The sequence below is a fragment of the Corvus kubaryi genome, unplaced genomic scaffold (genome assembly GCF_017639235.1).
Source record: "Corvus kubaryi isolate FWS band 111438036 unplaced genomic scaffold, C.kubaryi_AGA036_p1.0 37392, whole genome shotgun sequence".
Taxonomy (NCBI): Eukaryota; Metazoa; Chordata; class Aves; order Passeriformes; family Corvidae; genus Corvus; species Corvus kubaryi.
Genome location: NW_024581131.1, coordinates 6,311,670 through 6,335,404, shown reverse-complemented (window position 1 = coordinate 6,335,404; position 23,735 = coordinate 6,311,670). Strand labels below are relative to the sequence as shown.

General features: G+C 39.2%; 2 protein-coding genes across 2 annotated transcripts in view; both read left to right on the top strand.

The window, feature by feature from the left end:
- The window catches only part of MUC2 (mucin 2, oligomeric mucus/gel-forming), a 61,125-nt gene extending 48,159 nt beyond the window's left edge, over window positions 1–12,966 (top strand). Inside the window, 18 exon segments of the mRNA XM_042038869.1 lie at window positions 1–521; window positions 1,687–1,861; window positions 2,423–2,670; window positions 3,831–4,014; window positions 4,137–4,341; window positions 4,979–5,157; window positions 5,788–5,857; window positions 6,176–6,276; window positions 6,440–6,471; window positions 6,645–6,819; window positions 7,413–7,517; window positions 8,116–8,156; window positions 8,773–8,895; window positions 9,350–9,448; window positions 10,104–10,232; window positions 10,908–10,947; window positions 11,227–11,356; window positions 12,464–12,966. The exon segment at window positions 1–521 is cut by the window's left edge and continues 4 nt beyond it. Of these exon segments, the coding sequence (XP_041894803.1) occupies window positions 1–521; window positions 1,687–1,861; window positions 2,423–2,670; window positions 3,831–4,014; window positions 4,137–4,341; window positions 4,979–5,157; window positions 5,788–5,857; window positions 6,176–6,276; window positions 6,440–6,471; window positions 6,645–6,819; window positions 7,413–7,517; window positions 8,116–8,156; window positions 8,773–8,895; window positions 9,350–9,448; window positions 10,104–10,232; window positions 10,908–10,947; window positions 11,227–11,356; window positions 12,464–12,719 (2,813 nt within the window). The 3' untranslated portion in view covers window positions 12,720–12,966.
- A 6,195-nt stretch (window positions 12,967–19,161) lies between these two features.
- Window positions 19,162–23,735, top strand: part of LOC121669593 (mucin-5B) — a 44,705-nt gene continuing 40,131 nt past the window's right edge. Inside the window, exons 1-2 of the mRNA XM_042038721.1 lie at window positions 19,162–19,482; window positions 22,011–22,209. Coding sequence (XP_041894655.1) covers window positions 22,128–22,209 — 82 coding nt within the window. The 5' untranslated portion in view covers window positions 19,162–19,482; window positions 22,011–22,127. The remainder of the gene's footprint in view (window positions 19,483–22,010; window positions 22,210–23,735) is intronic.

The window sequence follows — 23,735 nt, the reverse complement described above, 5'->3', positions numbered from 1 at the left end:
GAACAGGATCGACCACCAAGACCACCACTTCAGGCCCCACACCCTCAGTGTCCACTCCCCACACCACCACAGTAGGAACAGAAATAAGTACCCCAATGACAACCTCTGCAACTGTTACTACTCCAACAACATCACCTGCTGTCACTAGCACCACAACTTCAGGACCATCCTCTCTAGAGTCTACGGCCAGCTCTACTGTATCTCTGCCATCTGTATCAACCAGCCCTGTGTTCACCACCACCTCTGGTACTACTCAAACAGAAAGCTTTACCACCACTTCAGGAACCACCTCTAGCAGTTTTATCACAATCAATGCAACCACCACCTCCACCACCTTCAAACCCCTTCCCCCTGGCTCAACTACTACATCTGGGCCTACTGCAACATCAACTGCAGTCACCGCTACAGGAAGTTCTACACACAGTGCAACTCCTCCAGTTAATGGCTCAAGTTCAACTACAGGTCTAATACCAACCACTCCTAAAAAAACTTGTACTATTTTCCCTAATGAATCTTATGAGGTGAGTAGATTTTGTGCTTTCATTCTGCTTTGGATGGAGACTAGACGCATAACTTCAATGTTAGTAAGATACAGAGTAGGCATTAATGTGGAAAGGAAAGGAAGTATCAGTCTGTTCTATTTCTTTAGTTTTCTTGGGTATCAGCAGGACTTCAGTGATATTTGGGTTGATAGCTTATATACTGCTATTAGCTCTTCAAGGATAGCTTTTAAAGAGCTTTCTGCAAGGAGCTAGATCACAATTCAGTTTTTGTCTTTATTGTAGTATAGCTCTGATGAAGAGGAAACCAAGACCTAAGTGGTGCTAAGCTGTCTTTTCTATTTCTGCTTTTGAATAAGTCCAGAGTGGGTAAAAGTTTGTGTGTTTACACTGCAGCCCAACAAAAATCCACAGGGCTGCATTTGTCTGAGTTTGGAATGAGTCATGCTTGTTCACAGTCTGGTTTCAGGAGAGGACTGTGAAACAGATCACTGCATTTAAATGCTTGTGAAATTTGACTCAGAGTTCTTTTTTTTTTTTTGAACCCTCCACCTCTGACACAGACAAGTTAGTGTTCTGTACATTTCTAAAGCCTCCTCACAGCTCAGATGCCTACCAACTTGCTCAGTAGGTCTGCAGGAATAAAAATCATTCATGGCTGAAAAACTGGTAGAAGATATAAAAAAATGCATACAATCACAATGTATACACGTAATCACCTTGGACATTTCTCCCTGAACAGTTGGTGTTCACTGTAGCTTTAGCTGTTAATCTGTTCTAGGCATTCATGGGAGGGAATTGATCATATATTGGCCATTCATATTGATCAGCATCTTTCACTGTTGATTAGAGAGGGTGTCTAGGTGATGAGATTAGATCAGACATCTCAGTTTTAGACAGCTGAAAATAGAAAAGGTGATTCCCATATCAGTTTACTGGCTCGACTTTTGTAAGCAATGCTTTTCACTTAGCAGCTCTCAGTTTTCCTAGCTCATCTTGCAGATCCAGATAGTGCTGACTGATGCACTTCCATCCTATTTTCAGATTTCTGGTGGGGAAAGAATTGTCAATAAACATACGGCATTTTAAAAACTGGCAGAAGATATTCAGGCATAACTGTTGTTAGTCTCATTGCTTCCTAAGGTTTGTCTCTGTCTCCTCCCTTCTCCTCTCTTTTCAAACACAGGAAGGTGACTCATGGTGGCTCTGTGAATGCATTAAGGCAATATGTGTAGAAGACAACGTTGTCCAGGTGATTCCAGTAATCTGCAATCCACCTCCAAAACCCACATGCGCCAATGGACTTTCTCCTGTGCCAGTCATTGATGAGGATGGATGCTGTTGGCACTGGGAGTGTGATTGTAAGTATATATTTTGTTGAATATTTAATCTCCTGAGGGAACAATACTACTGTCAAGACCAATAATATTTATCAGGGAACAAGTATCGTGCAGAAGACTGTGACCCAGTCTTCTAGTGTTGGTTAGTTTAGAATGCTTTGCTGATTCTTTTTAGCTAATTGAGGGATTTGGTTAAGTTGCCATTATCTCTACATAACTGATGTGTTAATAGAGTAAATTGGTCTCCCAAAGTAGGATTTAAATGTCCGGATGGAGACATCTATAGGCTAGAAGCCTGTATATATTCTTTGTTCAGATGATTGGTAAAGATATATCTATGGTACAGTTAATCTTATTCTCAGCTGTCTGCCATTAATGTCAGATGAACTGTGCATTGAAAGTGGAAGTGGTTTTTATTGATGACTTCTAGCTAATGAGCTCATGCATTCACATATGCACTTCATTAAAATTAAAATGCCCAAAGTTCAGTGAGATGTTTCCCATACCTACAGATTTTGCTTGTAGTCTGGTATGATTTGATATGTTGCCATAAGAGCCTAACTTAGCTGTATGTTTTTTTAGGCTACTGCACTGGCTGGGGAGATCCCCATTACATGACTTTTGATGGATTATACTACAGCTTTCAAGGGAATTGTACATATGTCCTTGTGGAAGAGATCAATAAGAAAGTTGACAACTTTGGTGTCTACATTGATAACTACTATTGTGATGCACGGGATGTAGTGTCCTGTCCTCGAACACTCATCGTGAGACACGAGACTCAGGAAGTGAGGCTGAGAACAGCACAACCAAATACTCTACAAGTAGAGGTACTAGAGAATGTTACCATTGATTTCTTGATTCAGATATTAATACTGCATCAACAGGATAATTATATTCACAAAGTTTGGGGAAAAAATTAATCTGTCTTTTAGATTCAGTAACAGTTTAGATTATAAAATTGGACTGCTTCGAAGGACTTCAAAGAACTACTGCAAAGCATTTTTTGACTCTGAATATGGGGGAAAAATTCTACGACTTCTTGTCTTTTTAATCTCAAATCTTTGTAGATCTCTCCTAAATACACAAATGTGGACAAATTGCTAAGAGGCAAGGATATAAAATAAGTTAATTTATAATTAACATTAATGTAACAAAGGAGAACAGTGTGGAATGGGAGGAGATAATGTAAGGTAGACATAACAATAAAGTGCTGGCCTGAAGCATTTTTTAAAAGTACCATTAGTAGCTTTGACTTGTGTGGCCTTTTTAATTTTTCAGAATAAGACACCTATATGTGTATTCCATTAATAAATGTGATGTCACAGGTTTTGGGCTTCAAAATTGGTGAGAAGTGTTTGGGGCTTTTTATAGCTTTGTGCTGTTTGTTTGGTTTATTTTTGTACATTACTGTGTGAGAACATTACAAGTTAGGTTGCAACATATTGTTGAAAATTTACAACATTTAGATCTCTTTTTTTTCTCTAAAGCAAAGAAATCTCCCATTGCTGAGTATAAGTAGTAGTGTTAGTTTCACAGGTATATCGTGGCTACTGTACTTAAGTAAATAATACAGTTTCAGTCTTATTTCTTTTATTTAATTTTCCTACAAGCATGTTCTCTTTATGCCAAGAAAATGTTCCCTTTGTGCCTAAAACGTTATACCATAAGAATTTAAGAGAATTTTATATTCCACTTTCATGAGGAGTCCTTGATGCCATAGTCACTCTAATAAGTCTGCTGAATGTTAGGATTTATCTGGTTTAAACCTTGAATTTTCAGCCTCATTTGTCCGAGGTTGATAGGTTTTCTGTGGCTCAGAGAAGAAAAGTTTGACTTTCCAGTAACAAAGGAAACACAGGAACACTTGTTACAAATTAAAAGGATATTATTTACCTTTGCATTCTCTCTGCAAAGCAAAGGAACAGTCAACTGTTTTGAAAAGTCAAACTAAACATATGCCTCTTTTCTATTTTTCTTTATTTATTAGGTGACGGTAAACAACCAGCTTGTGGCTTTGCCTTACAAGAAGTTTGGTGTGAGCATCTATGAGTCAGGCATAAATCGTGTTGTGGAAATTCCTGAGCTGAAAATGAATGTGACTTACAACGGCTTGTCCTTTTCTATCAGAATGCCCTACAGTCTGTTTGGCAACAACACCCAGGGACAGTGTGGTAAGGCTTACTCTTCTAATTTTTGGACTCTCAGAAAACCACGATGACAGCCCTGCTGCAAAGATTAATGGAATTTCCTAGCAAATCTGTGAGTGAATTCTTTCTCACCTTACCACCCTTAGGTACTTGTAATAACAACACCGCAGATGACTGCATGTTGCCAGATGGAAACATTGCAGAAAACTGTGAAATCATGGCAGATCATTGGCAAGTTGTTGATCCTTCCAAACCACAGTGCTCTCCAGGCCTAGTTCCTACAGGTTCACCTAGCACAACACCAACACAGCCTTGCAAAGAATCTTCCATCTGCGAACTTCTTTTGGGAAGGTAACATTCCTCTTGGTTTTGCAAGCCTTTGGTCTTTGATTTAAATGGAAATTTTAGGATTAATTCATCAGTGAAAAGTTTTTCTAACTATTGCTCCTTTTCTTGTATCTCTATGGTTGCTTCCACTCTTTTACTTTTCCTGGTTTTTATTTTTTGCTGACAGTTTCTTTCAACCCTCTGGTTGCCACATTAACCTTTGTTTATGTTCCCACGTTCTTCTACACTCTCTGCTCTCCCCTGTTTCATGTTCTTGCCTTTTCCCACGTTTACTTAGCAGAAAACAGAGTCCAACTGAAAACAGAGATCTTACTTTTTAGAACACCATGTCAGAACTGAAAAAGAAAAAAAATCAAAATCTCTTTAAAGGGATAACACATGGTTGCACCCAATAATATACAGCTCCTGGACTCAAAATGTTGATGTCTAAGTGTTTTGTAGGTGAAGGAAGAATACTTTAAGATATGTTGAAAGATTACAATCTGGATAAGTGCTCTTAGCACAAATCTCTCATCAATAGTCCACATCCACGTGTTCTTAATCTCCCACATCCACTGTTGCCATATCATAACGTGTTAAGCACATTGAAAAATGTATGGATCATTCAGTAACTAATAATGATAAATATTTCTGTTTCTAGTGTGTTCGAGCCGTGCCATGCACTTGTCCAGCCTGACAAGTACTATGCAGCGTGTGTTTTTGATAGCTGTGTACTTCCCAACCTAGACCTGGAATGCTCAAGTCTGCAGATCTATGCTGCCACCTGTGCTGATCAAGGTGCATGCATTGACTGGAGAAAGCACACCAACGGTGTATGCTGTAAGTATCTGGCCATTCTTCTTGAAATGTTAATGAAGATCACGTGGAACTGTTTCAGCAATAATGTCATACTGCTTTCAGAGTAATGAAGACACCAACAAATCACACCAGCTGGTTTCCTTAAGTAATTTTGCAGGTAACATTTTTAACCATGGAAATGTTAAATGGACCTGCAAAAATATACATGTATTGACTGTGCCAGAAACATCTGTATCAGTACATACTTTTTTGTATGTAGGCAGTTCTGTGCTTTGCAGGCATCAGCAGATCACTCTCTATTTGGTGCATTAGTTTTCATCTGTAGTAAGAGCACAAAGGGTAGGAACACATTCCCCTTTGAGAACTTGTGCAAAAGAGACTGAAATAATGGGAAAAAATTGTAATCAAGATGTAGACTCTTGGCTTTATCACCTCAGTGTAAACTACAGTACTATATGGCTAAATTGCACAAAATTATTCCAGTTAGAGACATGACTCAGATATCTGGGATTTTTTTCTCTTTGCTTCTCAAGATTGCCATAGATACATAGGAAAAGGAGCAACCAGTGTTTAAGTTCTTAGCATAAGGCCATGGGGCTTTTATATGATATTGTCACTGAGCTGTTCCTCCTTTTTGTTTGTCCATTTCAGCTCATGAATGTCCCCCAGGTAAAGAGTACAGAGCATGTGGTCCTATTAAAGAGATGACCTGCAAATCAAGGTAAAAAATTCCTTCACAGTTAGTTATAGCTTGTACAACTGTTCAGTCATATCTAATGCTCAGGTGAATGAGCAAAATCAACCTCCTCTCATGTCTTAAACTGACTGTCAAATTTATTAGCACTATTCTGTTGATCTTAAATCTGTGTGCCTGAACTGTTTCTGGTGTTTGGCTTTATCAAACACAAACACCGACAATCCCCAATCACGAATGAGCAGATCACTTGCCACTGTATTTTCAGTGAAAGGTTATTTAGCATAATCCTGCTGTATGTGCCTATGAGGTTAATGGTGTTCCTCTGAACATTTTGTCTCACAGAGGACAGAATGACACATCAACTAAACAAGCAGAAGGCTGTTTCTGTCCTAATGGAACCATGCTGTATGACTCCGGTGTGGATGTCTGCGTGAAAACCTGTGGTGAGTTTTACTGCTTCCCTTGGATGTATGTTTGTTTCCTCTTCGTTGTTTCCTTCTTGTTTATGCAACGTAGATTTGACTGTATGCAGTGCTCATACGATGTATAGTAGAGATGCCTCCTGTTATGTGACTGGTAATGGAAATTTTTTTTGTATTTTCCCAGGCTGTGTTGGAGTGGATATGATACCGAGAGAGGTATGATGCTGTATGCTTTTGTATTTCAAGTAGAAGCTTGGGTGGGGAGAGGAGAGTGGTCTCCACGGTGCGATCTTGTTTTGTCATCTCCCAACTTTGTGCTCCTGATTTTACTCCTGTTCCTTTTAATTGGTTACCATGAAATCACTCATTTTATTGTTTTTCAATGACAGTTTGGAGAAAGGTTTACAATGGACTGTCAGGACTGTATTTGCCTGGAAGGTGAACATGGCATTGTATGTGAGCCTCATGAATGTGACCAAAAGAAGGTCACTTGTGATGGAGAAGGCTTCTATGAGATCCAGGAAGTCAATCCTAAAGACCCCTGCTGCCCTCTTTTCACTTGCAGTGAGTTTATACTTTTGTTTCTAGTCTTTCTATACCTCTTGGAAATAGAAAGGAAAAGAGACTGCACTACCTTAGTACCAGAGATCTGCAGGAAGTCACAAAATAGTATCTTTCCTCATGCTTTTTAAAATCAACTGTCCCAGTGCTAGGGAAAATACATTTTAATATTGCAATGATTCAGTATAACTGAATTTACAGTTATGGCACTCAACATAACTCAAGCTATAGTTCTGAGTTCAGGGCCACATTTTATTTAAGCAAAATGCAGATAGATTATTGAATTCTCTGTCAATTTTTATTTTCCAGCAATTGCCTAAAATCCTGGAGAGATGCATATAATGGTGATACTTTATTAACACAGGATAATTGCACAGTAGAAAAAAATTAATAAATTAATACAGTACCCCATATCCAGTGCCTGGATTTACAAAGAAAAAATGTGTTTCCTATCTGCAGTTTGTTTCTTTGAAGAGAATCTGGACTGTTTCCTAGCAATGGAAAGTTCATCCTAAATGCTTTGATAGGTGCTTATTTCTACTAGCTGTGATTTAGTGTACTTTCTGGCTTATTTTTTTTCTTTTTTTTTTTCTTAGAATGCAATACAAGCTTCTGCACAGCTAAAGCCCCCAAGTGCTCACTGGGATTTGAAGTTCATTCTTATATTCCCAGTGGTCAGTGCTGTCCTGTGTACCAATGTGGTAAGTCCCTTGGAAATACATTACAATTATTAGCCTTATATTTATTACATAATTTAGCATGACACTTAATAAGACTGTATGCAATAGCCTATGGAAAGAGGTATTAAACACAGTCAGATTCTACAAATTCATTACTATTAAAATTGGTTATTAGTGATACAGTTATGACAGCTAGGAAATGGGATATAGCTCAGGTGGCTCAAGTTCAATTTTCCTGATTATAATTACACGTAAGAACAGCTACAGAATTAACTGGGATGCTGATCTCAGCTTAATCTAGCAAAAAGTCCCTAGAAGCATCTCCAGTAGAAGACAGATTTACAGTTCTTGGTAACTGAAACAAGTAAGTACTTGTATCTGTTAAGTGGACATTCTTGGTTATGAACTGGACTGCACATACTGGGATGAATCTTCGTCCCTTTTTGCACATGCAGCGTTAATTTTTATAATTTATACATGTCCTGTCTGCTACCAGAACTGGGGAGTAATCATATGAATTGTGATTCATTGTGGAAGAAATTAGTTTGGTTAGAGTGGGATAAAGACATTTTTTATTCTTTTTTCCTGTCTAAATATCTAATTCCTTGCTTATTAACAGTTCCCAAGGGGGTTTGCGTACACGGGAATGCTGAGTTCTTGGTAAGTTTCTGTTTCAATAGTCTTCTAAAAATGCTTTAAAGACCAGTTAGTATACTTGATCAGAAGTGCTATGAAGAAGTTTATCCAGTAAAATCAGTATTTTAGAAATTGTCTAATTTCTGTCAGGAGTTTATCAATTTCACAAAGCCTAAATCTTTTCTGAAGTTTCCTGTGTAGGAAAGAAATTGAAGGGCTGCATGTATGTCAGTATCAGAGAGGAATTTGGGTTAAGTGTTCTGGCATTTAAAAAAGTCAGTCCACATTTACTGTCAGCACATTACTGCAGTTTTAAGACCCTGTTTTCAAAAATTAAAAGATATGTAAGTAAGTATTATTCTAACCAAACCTAGATTTCTAATAAATTCTCTTGGGTCTAGTAATTGTACCTGTTCTTTTAATATCAGAGTTTCTCATTGCTATACAGGACTTCAGTAAAGACATACATTCGGTATTTAAAATGTTGTCTCCATAAATGGCTAGGCAAATAGCTATCCAGTTGTCTTTATGATTTTTTCTTTTTCCATTGCTAGATTTATAGATTTTTAAAAAATTAATAGATGTCTGTCAAACACATACTATCTCCTTAATATGTGATTCTTTTCCTTAAAATTTGTAGCCCAACTCCTCAGTCTTTGTTGACAAGTGTCAGAATTGCTTCTGCACAAATGATGTTAACATCAGCACTCAACTGAATATCATCTCCTGTGAACATGTCCCCTGCAACACATACTGTCAACCAGTAAGTGGCAAGCTTAAAGAAACAAAAGACCCCAAAATACCCATATATGTGAAAATCTGTTTGATCAATGAGTGGTATTAAGCAAAGGACAGGGAGTTGAAACCCAGAGACCAACTCCAGCATTGATATCAACTGTTCTTTGAGCAATCTACTGCCTGAGATTGACTGTGTTACTGAAAGCATTCAGTTCACAATGGCAGGATTAGCTGGGAAATTTCTGTAGACCATGTTGTGGAGTGGTATTTAATTATTATGCATATTTATTGTAGTGCATTAATTTATTCCATTTATAACCTGCTTTTATTACTTGTCTTCTGTTGGTTTGGAACATAGAAAGCCACAAATCTAGAGTGCACTTTGAAGTGTAATCAATTAATGGATTAGTATGTTCTCATTTATTTCTCAAAAATTCATCTATCATCGTGCCTTGTTTTTAACTAATTTTAATTTCTAGGGCTATGAACTTAAACCAGTGAAAGGTGAATGCTGTGGAAAATGTGTGCAGACCAAGTGCATTATACACACAGCAGACAATTCTGAACTCATCTTGAGTGTAAGTATGCTCTATGTCTTATGTCTCCACCAAATCTGTAAAGTTCCCTCTTTCAGAAAGGGAACATCTCCTTGCCAGAGACAAGGCTTTAGTGTAAGTTTCCACCTGAAAGATCAAAATCTCATCTAAAGCAAAACCTAGCTACAATTTTTTGACCTGAAGGTAGGTATAATGAAATAAAATTATCTGGAAGGCCCATCTTGGAATGAGAAATCCAATACCATTGGAAGGGGTTTTCTTCCAGTGTCTGGAAGCTTTTCTATGTCATTTTATTTCTGTATGCTGAAAAACACTATTAAAGCCTGCATATGAAACAATTCTGTTGCTCTTGTAGGATGAAGATTTAGGGTTGTTCTTAATTATCGTAAAACAGTCTAGCTTTTTGAAGGCAAAATCCATGGGCATGGATGATTTTGTTAAAGTACGCTATGTACTTTAGAGACATTTTTCTTTCTCAAGGAAAATCCCATGTAAAAGTGAAGATTTTCCCCATGTATGGCATATTGCAATCCATGTCATGATCTGTATCTCAAGTGGCTGTTAACCTAAAAATAATTGACTGGTAAACAAGATGAAAGTCATTATCAGAGGGCAAGAAAATTTCTGTCTGAGCTCCCTTCAGCTTTCTTTACTATGCTTTGCATTTCACTTGCAGCCTGGAGACTTTAAAAATGATCCTCGCAACAACTGCACCATTTATAGCTGTGTAGATGTCCACAACCAGCTTATCGCTTCCACATCTGAGATTACCTGTCCAGCATTCAATGAGGAGAGCTGCAAACCTGTAAGTAAAAATGGAAAATTCACTCTCTACTTGATACATAGATTACTTCAGTTTAGTTCAGCCATCTAACTAACAACAAAAGTAAAATTTAGCTCTGATAACCTTTCATGATATTTTCTCAGTCCTAGGGGTGAAAGTTCCAGATGCATCCATGCACAGCCCTATAGAGTGTATAAAATAAGATACCTGGGTGACAATTCAAGGCTTATAAGTCATAGCTGTCTCTCAGTAGCCAAAATACTGGTCAGCACCAAGATACTGAATCTTTGCTAACTGCTTTGTTTGGGGTCCTGTCTCAGCAAGAAGCAGTTTCCTTGAATGTTACAGAAACACAAGCTGTTCAGTCAGTAGGCCACCAGTAACACCATGCACAGTCCCCATTCAAATACAGAGGACTCAGAAAGCATTTGTTGGAATTGTTTCTGAGGAAAAGTTGCATGATGTTAACTGTAGACTTCCTTCAAAGAATTGTTTTTATTTTCACAATCCTTTGTAAACTGATAGATTTCAAATCAGGAAGAGACTGTTTTCTTTGCTTATTTAGATCAATGCTACACTTTTCACAGGTTATTTCCAGCCACTGAGGAACTGCTCTCCTCAGTTTTTGACCTTAATGCCTATTTAACATAGAAAAATAAAATAATGTAATTTTTTTCTGTTTCTTTTCTCTTTCAGGGAACTATTTCATTCTTACCTAACGGTTGTTGCAAAACCTGTAAGTATGCCAGTGTATCTGAATCAACAATACAGAGAATGAATTGTCTTCTTAAATCAACGCATTTTCCAGATATATTTGTATTTAAATAGATACTTTTTAATTTATATTTGTCATTCCAAGCCTTCACTGTCTGATCACTCTGGAGAAGTTTCAAGTGAAGCAGAAAGACCACTTAAGGCAATTCTTTCAGTGCGCTAGGGAAGCCCAGGGAATTCTGAGGTGTGAGGGACTTCTGGAGCTATTTCACTGAAAGAATTTTCTGCTCTTTCCGTGTAGGTGCCCCTGTGGACAGCCAAACACCGTGCTCTGTGCGCCAGAGAAAAGACTTTATCATCTACAAAGGCTGCCGCTCCGTGGACAGAGTTGAGTTGTCGGAATGTGAAGGAACATGTGGAACCTTCTCGCTGTAAGTAAACTCACAAGACAATGAGATTTAAGTCCTGGTGGCACTGAGCTTGTTTATATAAAAGGAACAATAAATAGGTAGACTACAGAATGGTAGAAGACCTGGAACTATCTGCTCCCCAAATCACGGACATAAAGTCATGGAATCTGTGACTGACTGGTTGATTTGTCTTAATACAAAGCAGAAAAGTGTATTAAATTGCCTAGGGATTCAGACAGCTGTGATAAGGCCTATTCGTCCATTAAGAGCTGGTTTTGTGTCAGACCACCTTGGCTAGGAATCATCACAGAAGAACATGGATTATTTCCTGTAATGGGAATGAGCCCAGAGAGCAGCCAGACTTCAAGATTTTAAGTGGAAAAGCTGCTTCTCAAAAGTTAACATCTAAAATGAAATGCACATACACTTCTTTTTAAAGGAAGATTCAAACATACATGATTTTTATACAGTAAAGAAATGAGAAAATGAATGCTTTATGTATGGTGTTAGTATTTTGATTGTACATTTTTCTCTGAAATGAGAGAATATACAAAAAAGTGGCTATAAGGAAGTGGTTAGTAGGACACTTGGTAGTGAGCTACTAAAACACTGGAAAAACACAACTCTAGCTCACCAAAGAAACTGTCACTTACTGCCTATCACTGAGTCTGCCACAGTGCACCTTACATGGATGAAAACTGATCTTTAGTATCACATGGAACTCTGATTATCTAGGGAGTTTATTAGTAGTTTGAAATTCCTGATCATCTTAGGGTCTTGCTGTGGTTGCTTCTACACACAAATACAAGAAAAAGATGGATCTTGTCACAGTTTATGGCCTGATACTGACAGGTTCTTCAGCTTAGGAAAGGTGCTTAGGAAGCTGATGAACACAAAGCTGCAAAAAAAACTTTGCTGTGAGATGGAAACAGAAAGAGCTGCTGCTTCCCCTTCCTCTTAACACTGCCCTGATTGGGATATACATTTTTTAATCACTGTTCTGTCAGATGAGCTTAGCACTTCCATTAGGCACAGCTGTGGCTCTTCTCACAGGAGTTCTGTACCTGCTTTCACCCTCTCCTGTTGGCTTCTGGCACAGAGTAACGTTGCCATTTTCGGTGTTAACAGATATTCTGCTGAGGCCAATTCTATGGATCACAGCTGCTCCTGCTGCAGAGAAACAAGCACCACTGAGAAGCACGTGGTACTGAAATGCCCTGGTGGGCACTCAATGTCACATAAGTACATCTACGTGGAGAGCTGCAGCTGTCAAGACACTGAATGCAGAAACCCAAAACTCAATGAGCTGCAGAACAATGAAGAAAATGACAAGGCGAGCACTCTGAACCGGATCAAGAGAGCCATCAGCTTAACATCAAAATGAAGGCAAAAAACCCCTGGCATCATTAACTGAAAGGACTATGAACCATTCTTAACTTCCTTGACTACTTTTGAACTTTACTTTTTCCAGTAACTGTATCCTGTTTGTTCTCTGAATAATTTGACCAGTGCCCTATTTATTTGTGCACAAAATAAGAACACAAATTTGTATTCTTCCAAGTGCACAGCCTCTTGGGTCCTTTTCAAATCTGCTTATTTTCTCTGACTGATTAAAAGCACATTTCAAAAAGTATGGCTTTTGTACTTATTCTTGTACTCTCTTGATGAGTTTGAGTTTGAAGAGAGAAGAAAAGTTCTTTTACAAGTTATAGGAAGTCAAGTGATTTCCTAAATTTTTGGGATATCTACTCCTGGCTCCTTAAAAACTGATAAGATTGTGCTGTTCAGAAGACCCAGTCTGTAAGGTGGGAGAGAAGATGATGATGTCTGCCAGAACAAAGCCAAAAATGAATAATCATCATGCAATGATTCAGATGACTTGGAGAAACTTCTAGTTCAGCAACAGATGTTATTTTAGCAGGGCTCTGCATGTTAGAACTGTCTCAGTTCATCACAATTATGTATTTTCACTAAAACTGTAGTTCCTCAGCCATGTGAAGTTCACTCACAGTGCTTTCAGGATGTATAATTACTCCTGTAGTAAGAGCTCTCCAAATTCCAACATTTGCAAAACAGATGCCCATCACTGAGCTAGTAATCCTAGGCTTCCTCTGCAGAAAATGGAAAACAATAGCCGTTTTTGATATTAATTTGTCTCACAACAAAGGACATATCTAAAGGAGTGCCTGTTTATCTTATTGTAAGGGGAGCTGAAGGAGGTAACTGGAAGATGTTCATTTCTCTTGAATCATCCTAGAGTACAATGAGGGCAAACCACACCTGTTGTAGTGAAAAAAAAAGCTTTTGGTTTTATTTTGTCTCCATTAATGAAATCTTTATTGGCAATAGCCAACCTCAATACTGGCATCTTTGCTACCTAAAGGATTGGTGGCACCATTTTTTGCTACTAGTAGCCTATCAATTGTGCTGCAGCTTAAAAGGCAGATAAAATTTTTGCCTTTTTATAAGACTGATAAGAATGTTCAGAAAGTGAAACTCCCGATTTTTTTCAGCATTACAATACTATGATTGAAGAGCAGATTTCTCTGGAGCTGGAGAGGTAGCTGATCTAACAAGAAGGAAGTTTTGTCAGTTTACAGAGCAAGCTGCAGAACTAATGAAGCCCAGTTTCTGCTTTATTATGGGTTTCTAAGGATTTCTATCTCTATGTTCATTGTAAGATGTGACTGAGAGTTTTCTCCCAGGTCACTTACAAAGTCACTCTCCTCTGTGGATTCTTTGTTATCCAACAATTTCTGTGCTGACACTGGAACCATGTTTCCTTGAGCCTTTTGCAAAAACGGCTTTCCTCAAAATCTGTTGAAACTGTCCTTGAGATTTTCATTTTTGCAGTTAAATTTGGCTGAAGTCAGCAAATAAATTCCAGAGATGGATACATGGTGTGATCAAATCTGCCTTGTTTCCTATGAAAAAGAGATAAAATATTACTAGGCAGAAGTGGCATTTTGCTGCACACTGTATTTACATTGAAATATAAAATCTTCCTTACTTCATTTAATTTTCATTTGGTCTGTAGCACAGGCGCCTTCTGTCCCTTCTAGTGATGGGCAAACTACTTTTTAATGAGAAAGTTTAAAGATCCTGGATTAAAGTCAGTAAGGCTGCAGATTTCGCCTTCACCACTGCAGGGCAGTCTATGGCTAAGAATGTAAAGTCACTTCATACCAAAAAAGCAAGCTGCCTTGAAAGGGAGTTTCTGTTTCATCACGTAGAGGGTTTTATCTCAGAAGAATGAATGCTGATCTCTCCCCACAGACATTTAGATGCTCTTAGTAAGCAGTGGACAGGAATTATCCTGACAGAAATTTACATGCACCCATGAGGTGTTGTTTGTCACAGTGCTCTGGGTTATGGCAGCCCTCTCAGTTTTGGTGCCGGGTCAGTGCTGCCCATAAGCAGGTTCACAAGCACACGCTGTCACAGAACTCTTACTTACAAGTGCTTGGCCGTTACAGGTCACACTGTACATGTCAAACCTCCACCCCTTTCTGCACTCTTAGTCACCTCAGAACTTTGTGGTTCAGTTTGCACCTGCGTTTCCAGTGGAACTAGATGACAAAATCAAACAGATTAAACTTTCTCCAGTGGAGAAATCCACCAATAGTACTTGGGAGAGAAAGAAAGGAAAGAAGCCTTAACTGTGTATCCCTACAAAGAGTAGTAGTGGCAGTGAGCAGCACTTTTGCTCCCCTCCACAACAATCTTGGAATTAAATTGAGATCTGTATTGTCTCATCCCAGGAAGCATTTTGTTCCTTAAGCAAGAGCTATTGGGTCTGCAGGCCACAAGTTCTGGAAAACCCAGGAAAAAACTGAAGAAATATCTCTCATCACCCTCTCTGAAAGGGTGATGTCAGCCCATTAGGGACTCAGGAGATTGTGGAACCTTCTGCTCCCATTGTCTTCCAGGCAGGACCCTGGCAGCTTCATAAAGAATATTAGTGCTGGAAAGGAATGGGCTTGTCTCTGTCCTCAAAGAATGACTCTACTCTCCAGGAATTGCCTTGTCTCCTGGACTGTAGCAAAAAGGGAGCAGTAACAAGAGCCCACATCTTGTCTCCATGCCTGAGTCCTGTGTTCATCTCCTCTAGACTTTCTGTCTAGCCTCCCACTTTCACGGGTGGGAAGGAGTTTCTTTTTGGTTTGTTTCTTTTTCTTCCTCTTCCAGTACTTAACAGTTCTAGTTTTGCCTTGAAAAATGGGGAAGCCTTCTTGGAAGACAAGTAGGACTTCCAACCAAATAGCCTTTGAAGGCACCAAAACCCAAGGTCCCAGCTCCTGCTGCCCAAGAACACATGGGTTTCATTCCCAGTTGTAGTCTTCTTCTCCAAGATAGTTCAAATCTCAAACTATTTCCTTGTAGTTACCTGGAGATGCACTGGAAACTCAGTGTTGTTCACAGGGACTCTTCAGCAACACAGTGAGAAATCGCATCCACATTCAAAAATGAGTTAATGGAAGATTTGCTGATAAAGTGAGCACAGTTGTTTTATGAAGCATTACTGGACAAGTGTTTTGAGAACACTAGGGACAGAAAGGAAAATACTTGTTAGGAATATGGAAAAATCACTGCTGCTATCTGAGGTGAGGCAGATGGGATTCAGAAAGAGGGAAAAAGCCACATGCAAACCAAGAAGAATTCTTCCAAAAATAATATAAGGTAGGGGTTTTTGATCTAATAACTACCTTGCTTTCTGATCTATGTTCTATAATAGTATTATTTTGTGTTGTGGGAGAGGAAGGGTAAGATAAAATTTTCAGTATGTTTACCGTTTGAGTGTACTTTGCTAAACTACACTGAACTGAGCACATGCAACTCTGCACATAAACCCCAGTGAAAGGACTTCAGCAAAGGCAAAGCCCTAAGTAAATAATCGTGCAGTTACTGTGCTTGTTATACACTGTTGCACTTGTCTAGAAAAGCAAACTCAGACACCGGGAAAAGGCAGAAATAGAATTAAAAACTCTGAGATCATAGGAAAGAAAATTCTTGTGAATTTTAGGTCTGACAAAAACTGAAATACATTTAAATAACTGTAACATTGATATACAAATTCTGAAATTTCATCTCCCAGCAGAAGCTTTGAGGGGCATGGGGGTGTTTTAAGGCAAAACAAGTTCTTAAAGTTGAGCAGCCCTCTTCCAGGGCCCAATTTGCAAAATTAACTCAATCTTTTCAGGCTACCACAAACAGCTGTGTTCTTAACTGGCAACCTCCCAGACTAAGGTCCAAACAGGTCCAAGCAGGCTACCTAAGCCTTATTTCCATCACTAATATGGAAAAGCCAGTAAGTTCTTTTTCAGTGTCACCCTTCTAAAATCTGTTATGTTCAAATGTTTTTAATGTTCCAGTTTTTCATCTTTCTTATGTGAAATGCTTGAATTCTTTTCACAGCCTAGTCTCTAGAACATTTAAAACCACCATTGTGATGCTTTCATTACCCCAAGGCTTTGAGAAAACTCAAGCAGAGAGAAAGTATGGCAGAGCTGGTGCTGAGAAGGAGCACCTGTGCTCCATGCAGTTTTCTTTTAAGCAGTAACAAAAGGCAACAGGAACAGTGGTCAAGGAATGTGGCTTTACACAGTGCCTGTGACCTGACACAGCAGTTAAATTTCAATAGCCTGTCCCTTTGGACTAGTGTAGCTGAGCACTTCTTGCCCTTTTTTGGCAGAATCTATGGAATCTGTATGACCATTGTTCTCCTTAAAAATACAGGGAGTCTGAGCAAGCTGTAAGGGCAGGTAGTTCTTGGGTGGCTAATTCTACCTTCCACAACATGCTAAGCAGAGGCCTGGGAAAACTGTCCCCTTTGCCTTGGTTTTCCTCTCTCTGGGTAAACATTCAAATTTAGAAGAAAATTGGTATTCAGCCACCTACAAAACTGCTTTAGTTTTAGTGGCTACTTTGTTCAAGGCAGGTCAATCTCTGAAACTTGAATGACAGAGAACTTAGCTGCTACCACAAAATATTTTCATATTAATAAATAGTTCATGCTGGAAGGATCTCAGTCTCGGGAGTCCAGTAGAAATAGTCTGACAGAGTTTTAGACTGGATTAGCAGGGACACAGTTTAAGTCCAATTTAGAAAAAAAACCCCCAGCCACAGCTAATGTTGCGTAGCTTCCCACCTTAACTTGTTCTCTGCCTCATGTCTTAGCTTTTCTTTCGGCTTGCAGTAACCTTCAGTCCTGCTGGACATGGTTACTGGGTATGTAATTTCATGTAATTTCAAGGTTATAGAGACTTCAGTATTAAGCACGCAGTGGTTTCTTCTGAATTATCTTGGCACCTAGGAAATAAGAAACTGCTTTTTTAAGAAAGAGGTAGAATCTGCTCTAGCCAAAACCCCATAAAATTCTAATTATTAAAGCAGAAAATTCATATGCTTCCCTTTGTTCTGCTACCCCATATTTTTCCACCAGGAAGGTTGTTTAAAGAAAAACCTTTCAAGTAGAAAATCTCAAGGGCCCAACCTCCTGATGAGATGATTTTCTATGCAAGGAGTCTCTCTTACGTGAGGAAGTGCCAATAGGTCAAAGAGACCTGTGTGCACGAACACCAATCAGCCATGTCATTACTCCTTGTACATGGATTTTGAAAGATCTACATCTTCTTAAAGAAAAACAAAAAAGAGCAGCTGAACTCATTCCTTGCAAACAGGAATAACTAATCTCCTTGATTTGTTCATGAAAAGTCAAGGAGCCCTATGGCAGGATGAGAGGTTAAGGAGCTTTTTGTCCATTCTAAGGCAAAATGTAAGAAAACATCCAACCACCTCCTACCAAAATTAAAATACTGAAGGCATTCTTCATGTATTTTAATGGACAATTAATGACAGATATCCATTCCCTCCTTTCCCACTACTTGCTACAGACTACCTTATGCTTAATGACATCTGTTTCAAACTGTGTGGTAGATAAAAATCTGATGGATCAAATAAATCTTTAAAGTAACTTTCCTAAATTCTATGATATCATGCAAAGGATTAGAAAGGATAATTCATGTTGTTCTTTAATTCTACTGGCAATTTAGAATATACAAGTGATTGTTATAACTACCAGTTTTGTAAAGTATTTTGCCAAATTCACTTCGGATGTTTTTTATCATGTGGATTATTGGCACAAAGTGCCTGACACCAAATGTAATGTTTTCCTAGCTAACATTATTTTTTTTACAAAGCACACATAATTTCTCTAGAGTTATTATCCAGACAGTGCTTGTAAAGCACCATCTTATAGTGGATACTCATTTCAAGAAGCAGTACCAGTTTTGCCTGAAATGAACTGGATTGTTAGAGGATTTCCAAGCTAAACCTCCCCAGTGCTTGGACTGACCCAGGATAGCCATAACTCTTTACAGTATGTATGGAATCACCTTTTGACTGAAGGATATGATACAAATGCAACTGCTAGACTTCAGTACAGTAGCTGGCTATGAAGGGCATTAATGCACCAGATGCCTCCTATTCGAGTGTGTCTTTTACCAAGTTTGTAGCAAAAAAAGTACTTTTGTGAGTCACTGGTGTATTACACCAGCTTCATGATGGCTTATCTTCGGTGAGTCAGTGGTGATAAAGAAGCTGAGTTAATATTTACCTATTGTATTTACTAAAATTACATACCCTTTAATGGCAAATGATCCATGAAATGGGCTGTAAAGGGGCCAAGAGGAATTGTTCTTCTTGCTAATACAGCTGCAGAAGAGGGAAGGCCTCTTATCCTGCAGGGTCCAATAAAGGGAAGAGTTATTAATCCCAGTATGTCACTGCAGGGGGAATAGTTATAACTTGCGTGCCAATAGCAATGATTCAGTGGTAAGTGATCAACACAGTCTGTAAGCTCCCTGTCAGTCTGCATTTCCTTCTGAAAGCTTCCATGTATTTCTTCAGAAAACCTCAGTGTTTCCACGCTTGAATATAAAAACTTCATTTGAATGCGAACATCCTTCCCCTGTCAATAGCCCTGAAATCATTGCAGAAGATTGAAGCAACCAGTGATTTCTAAGGAGTGTAGCCCGCAGTATCTGTGGAGAAGCCAGAAGCAGCAGCTCTGGTTAGTCATTGACAGAAACTCTCCTCCCCAAGAAATGGCAAAGGAATGGCACAAATGACAGAGCAGACAAGCAGAGGTAAGAAAATGGCTAGGTACAGAACAAGAGCACTGGGTTTCCTGTTTCTCTGAGTAGAATTTTGCTCTTGCTTTTCTCAGGGGAGGATCCCAGATGACTGATACGACTGTCTCTGCTGAGTAGAGCATAAGTGGATGTTGGTTCAGTGAATCTTTTTTTATTCTCTCTCTTCCTTGAACAGTTTTAACAGGTGCTGTTCATGTTCTTCCCAGGCCCCTGAGTGCTAAGTGGGGCTTACAGGGGGAAATCATGCCTTAGCTCATTCCTTCTGCCCATCCTTGCATTCCCTTGAATCACCCCATGTGTAGAACACGAAGGACTGGAAGCTGCAGAGGTCAACATCAGTATGTCATCAAAGGACTAGTCCAACCTGAAGGGTATCTTTGGCAAGTGGTTAATACATGGTTCCTGCTGCTTTTGTGCAGCTCAGTGGGAATAAAGGGGTTTTCCTCCAGAGTTAGGAATCATACTCCTAGAATCTGATTCTTCCTTCTACTCTCATACCAAAATGAATGAAATAGCTGCTTTGATTGCCTGGGTGGGAATTGGAAAGGAAGAGGATAGTGATTGAAAAAACATTGACTTTATCTCAGCGGAGTTCTGCATTTGGATTTTGACACTAACTTCGATTTTGGAAAATTAATATCTTTCAGTTATCCACTTTTACGTCCAACTAAGCTTTCTTAGTCTATATCTGTGGTCTACTGACCTATGTGCTTTTCCTCCCGGGCTTCACAGCCCTTCCCCACACTGCCATTAGCCCTGTCCTGTGGCCTGAACAAGAACTCAGTTTGAAAATTATCATGAGAATCTGCTGAATCTGAGTGTTGCTATTGCACTGTACTCAATTTCAGATCATCCTCATATCTCCAATGTTATATTCTCCTGGTTAGGTTTATCTGCTAGATATTCTCCTAGATTACTTTGGATTTGGACAGAGACCAGGAGGGAAGATGCGTTGTGATTAAAAGGAGAAGCAGCAGCAGTCCATGACTTCCATCACCAGTGCCATAAAGACTGTTGGTTCTGTATTCTGGCCAAAATGGCAGGGCTTCAAGAACAGACTTTACCTTCCAGTAGTGCCCTGCCTCAAGTGCGACTGACAATGGAATTAATGGGACATGGACAGTGGCAAAGGGGTAACACGAACTCATGTTTCATGTCCTGCACAATGCTCTCACATGCTGCTGCAGGGTTTTCTTTAGAGCAAGGGCAACAGCAAATCTTCACCTGGCAGATGCTGTCACCTGCAATTCTGCAAAGCACCTTGTACCTGTGTAGGGCAGCAGCTGAAGGGAGCAGTGGGCCAGCTTTGGGACACTCCACTTTGGCAATAGCACAAAGTCTGGTAAAGCAGTGAGCAAGACCCTGTTCCCAAGGGCCTGCTTGCTGCCCACCAACCAGATAAAAGGCATTCATATTCCCCAGTGCATGGGCAGGCTTGACCTGAGGCCTTGCAACAAGGGGGAAACCTATGTCCACCTTAAACTGTATTTGTGCCCACTTACTTCTGGCAATCACTCTAGCTTTAGTGTATTCCCAAAAGGAGCAGCTAGAAGTGTGGGAATGTCTGTTATCCGTGTTTGCTTTGCTGGGACTAGGTGAGAAGCTTCCTCTCTTTTCAGGGGCAGTTCCCCAACAGCACGGATGAGGTAAAGAAATGCAAGCTCAGTTTGTGTCAACAAAGCAAGTAAATCTCTAGAAGGGACTCTAAAATTACTGAAATCAAAATCTCTGACAGGATGTCCTACAATGGACTGTGGAGCTCATGACTGAGCCCACTGGATTTTTTTATGGGTATGGTAGGGTATTAAAGTACTTTGAGAACACCAAGGGACCCTTTTGCAGCAGCATAATTTAGGTGGTGCAGGAATGAACTGTGGTCTACACTGTGACGAGACCTGGGCACTGCTCCCTTGGGCACAATGTTTGGGGAATCCGCCACCTCTGTGTGCATTAAGAATAAATTAACTCCCCATGACTGGTGTGATTAAATTCCATTTGTACAGTTGAGGTGAGAATTTTTGCACTTTTGATTTTTTTCCTGGTCTATTGAAGCAGTAAATCTGTCCTCTTTTTGTAAGATATTTTGGATATACTTCTTAAAGGACAGTGCCCTCCTGCCAAAAGATTTTGCTCTAAATAAGCCATGCATTATGCCTTGACCTGATAATACTTTTTGCTCTGTTTAGAAGTTGCCATTAAAGCTAGTAGAGGGAACAAACACATTTTCTTGTGCTGGGGGACTCTGCTGATGTGCAAAACAGAGAAAAACTCTGAAAGAGGTCAGTGATTGCTTGTAACTAATCAGATGTCATAAAAAAGAAAAACTATTGCTGCCAAAGAAATAATAACTACAGGAGGAAGGTGAGGGGACCTATTTTCAAAAGAGGAAATTAGAAACAGACAGCTCTCTGTCCCCATAAAGCAAGAAAGAACTGGATACCTGTCCTGTCTGACAGAGAGGAGGTTTCTGGGTGCTAATAATGAATGGCTGAAAGAAATTTTAATGAAGCTCCACCTTTCAGGGACCCTGCCATCAATGTTTTGTTCTCATGCCAAACTCCTGGACTATAAAAATCTGCCTATAAGCCAAGAAAAAACACTTCCCTGAAAGGATTTTCAAGTTACGACTTCATGGCAAGATGGAAATAAAAACCAGGAGATCATTTTGGATCTTCTGCCTAATTTGGAGTTTTTGCAAGGGCAAAGAACCAGTTCAGATAGGTAAGAAAAGAATCTAATTCTTGCATTACTCGCTTTCATATTGCTCTCCATAGGTGAGAAACAGAGTTGACAAATGAAAATGTGTAACATATTCATGTAAGGGCTGTAGACATGCCAGATACTGTTAAACATTGTACATTTTAATCCTTATTGTCAACCATTTAAGTATTTTACTTTTTTCTTTCATTACTAGGTAGTGTATCAACTCTTTTATATCCTAAGTGACTAACCTTAATGAGGAGACCCTCTGAATGCAGTTTGCACCAAAAAAAAAACCCAAACAAAAATATGGTGACACCCTTTTCAACACATTTCACACATATTCTTCATAGAAGTACTTACCATATCACCAGCTAGGCTTGATTGACCAGTATGAAATGCTGAATTAGCAGTAATCACATTTTTTATAGTCTGCTGTACTGCTAGCTCCTGGTTTGATTTTTAATGTCTTATGCTTTTCCCAACTGCTTAATACACAAACAGTTGATGTACCAGTTATTGCTGCCTGAGTAATTCCAGCAATTTCACTTCCATAATAGCCAAACTTTCTCACTTGCCCTCTCTACTGTGTAGAAAAGTGCTAAATTGCCCTACTCCAGTGCTGCAACCACCTATGACAAGTAGCAGTCCCCTTAAAAAGCTGTTTCTACAAGGACTTACTGGGCACTTGAGTTTGGGCTGCACATTTATAACATAAGGATCTGAATTTCTCAGTTCTCCCCTGCTGATTCTTAGGCAGGAATATTTAATAATATTTTAGTGTTCACTGAATAAATTAATAACTGGTTTTGATTTGGTCTGTTGTGGATGTTGCTATGTTGATATTCCGAAACATGCTACCTGAACAACACAAAGAATTTTCCCATTTTCATTTGTCACTATTTCAGATGGGCCTAGAAGAAATGTTAAAAGCATTTAGTAGCAAGCGTATGTAATTTAATTCAAGGTGATTCATGTTTTCTTTGTGAAGCTCAGTGGTGTGAAAACTGCTTTCTGAAGTAATGTCATATATGCACTTAGAGTATGTATCTATACCTTTGACAGAGGTACAAAAAGTGAGTTTTGGTTGAGAAGAAAAACCAAGTATCTCTTAGCCAACAGCTGAAGCTGGTAGCGGCCTCAACCACTGAGACTAGCAGCTGCCACTTTGCTGTAAAGTCATGCCACCTGTGATTTCTCCTGCATAGGACTCAATACAAGACTTTGGACCAAAGTCTTGCCTGAGTTAAACGAGATTTAGACATCCAGAATGGGGCTCTCCTCACTTCACTTTAGATATCTACAGTGTAAATATGTCTACAGCATAAATATAGACACAGCCTTTCTAGACAGCGATGCCTGTGGTTTTCAGCATCTTCTTGCTAGGTAAATATGTAAGATGAGAAAGCTGAACCTCTTCTGCTTCTCACTGTTAACTTCAAAGGAGACTGGGCTAATCTGCTCACATTGCAGGTATCTCCGGACTTCAAAAGTCATGGACTTCAAAAGTTCAGTGAGATGAAACTTCTTCCCACAGGCTTGTATCT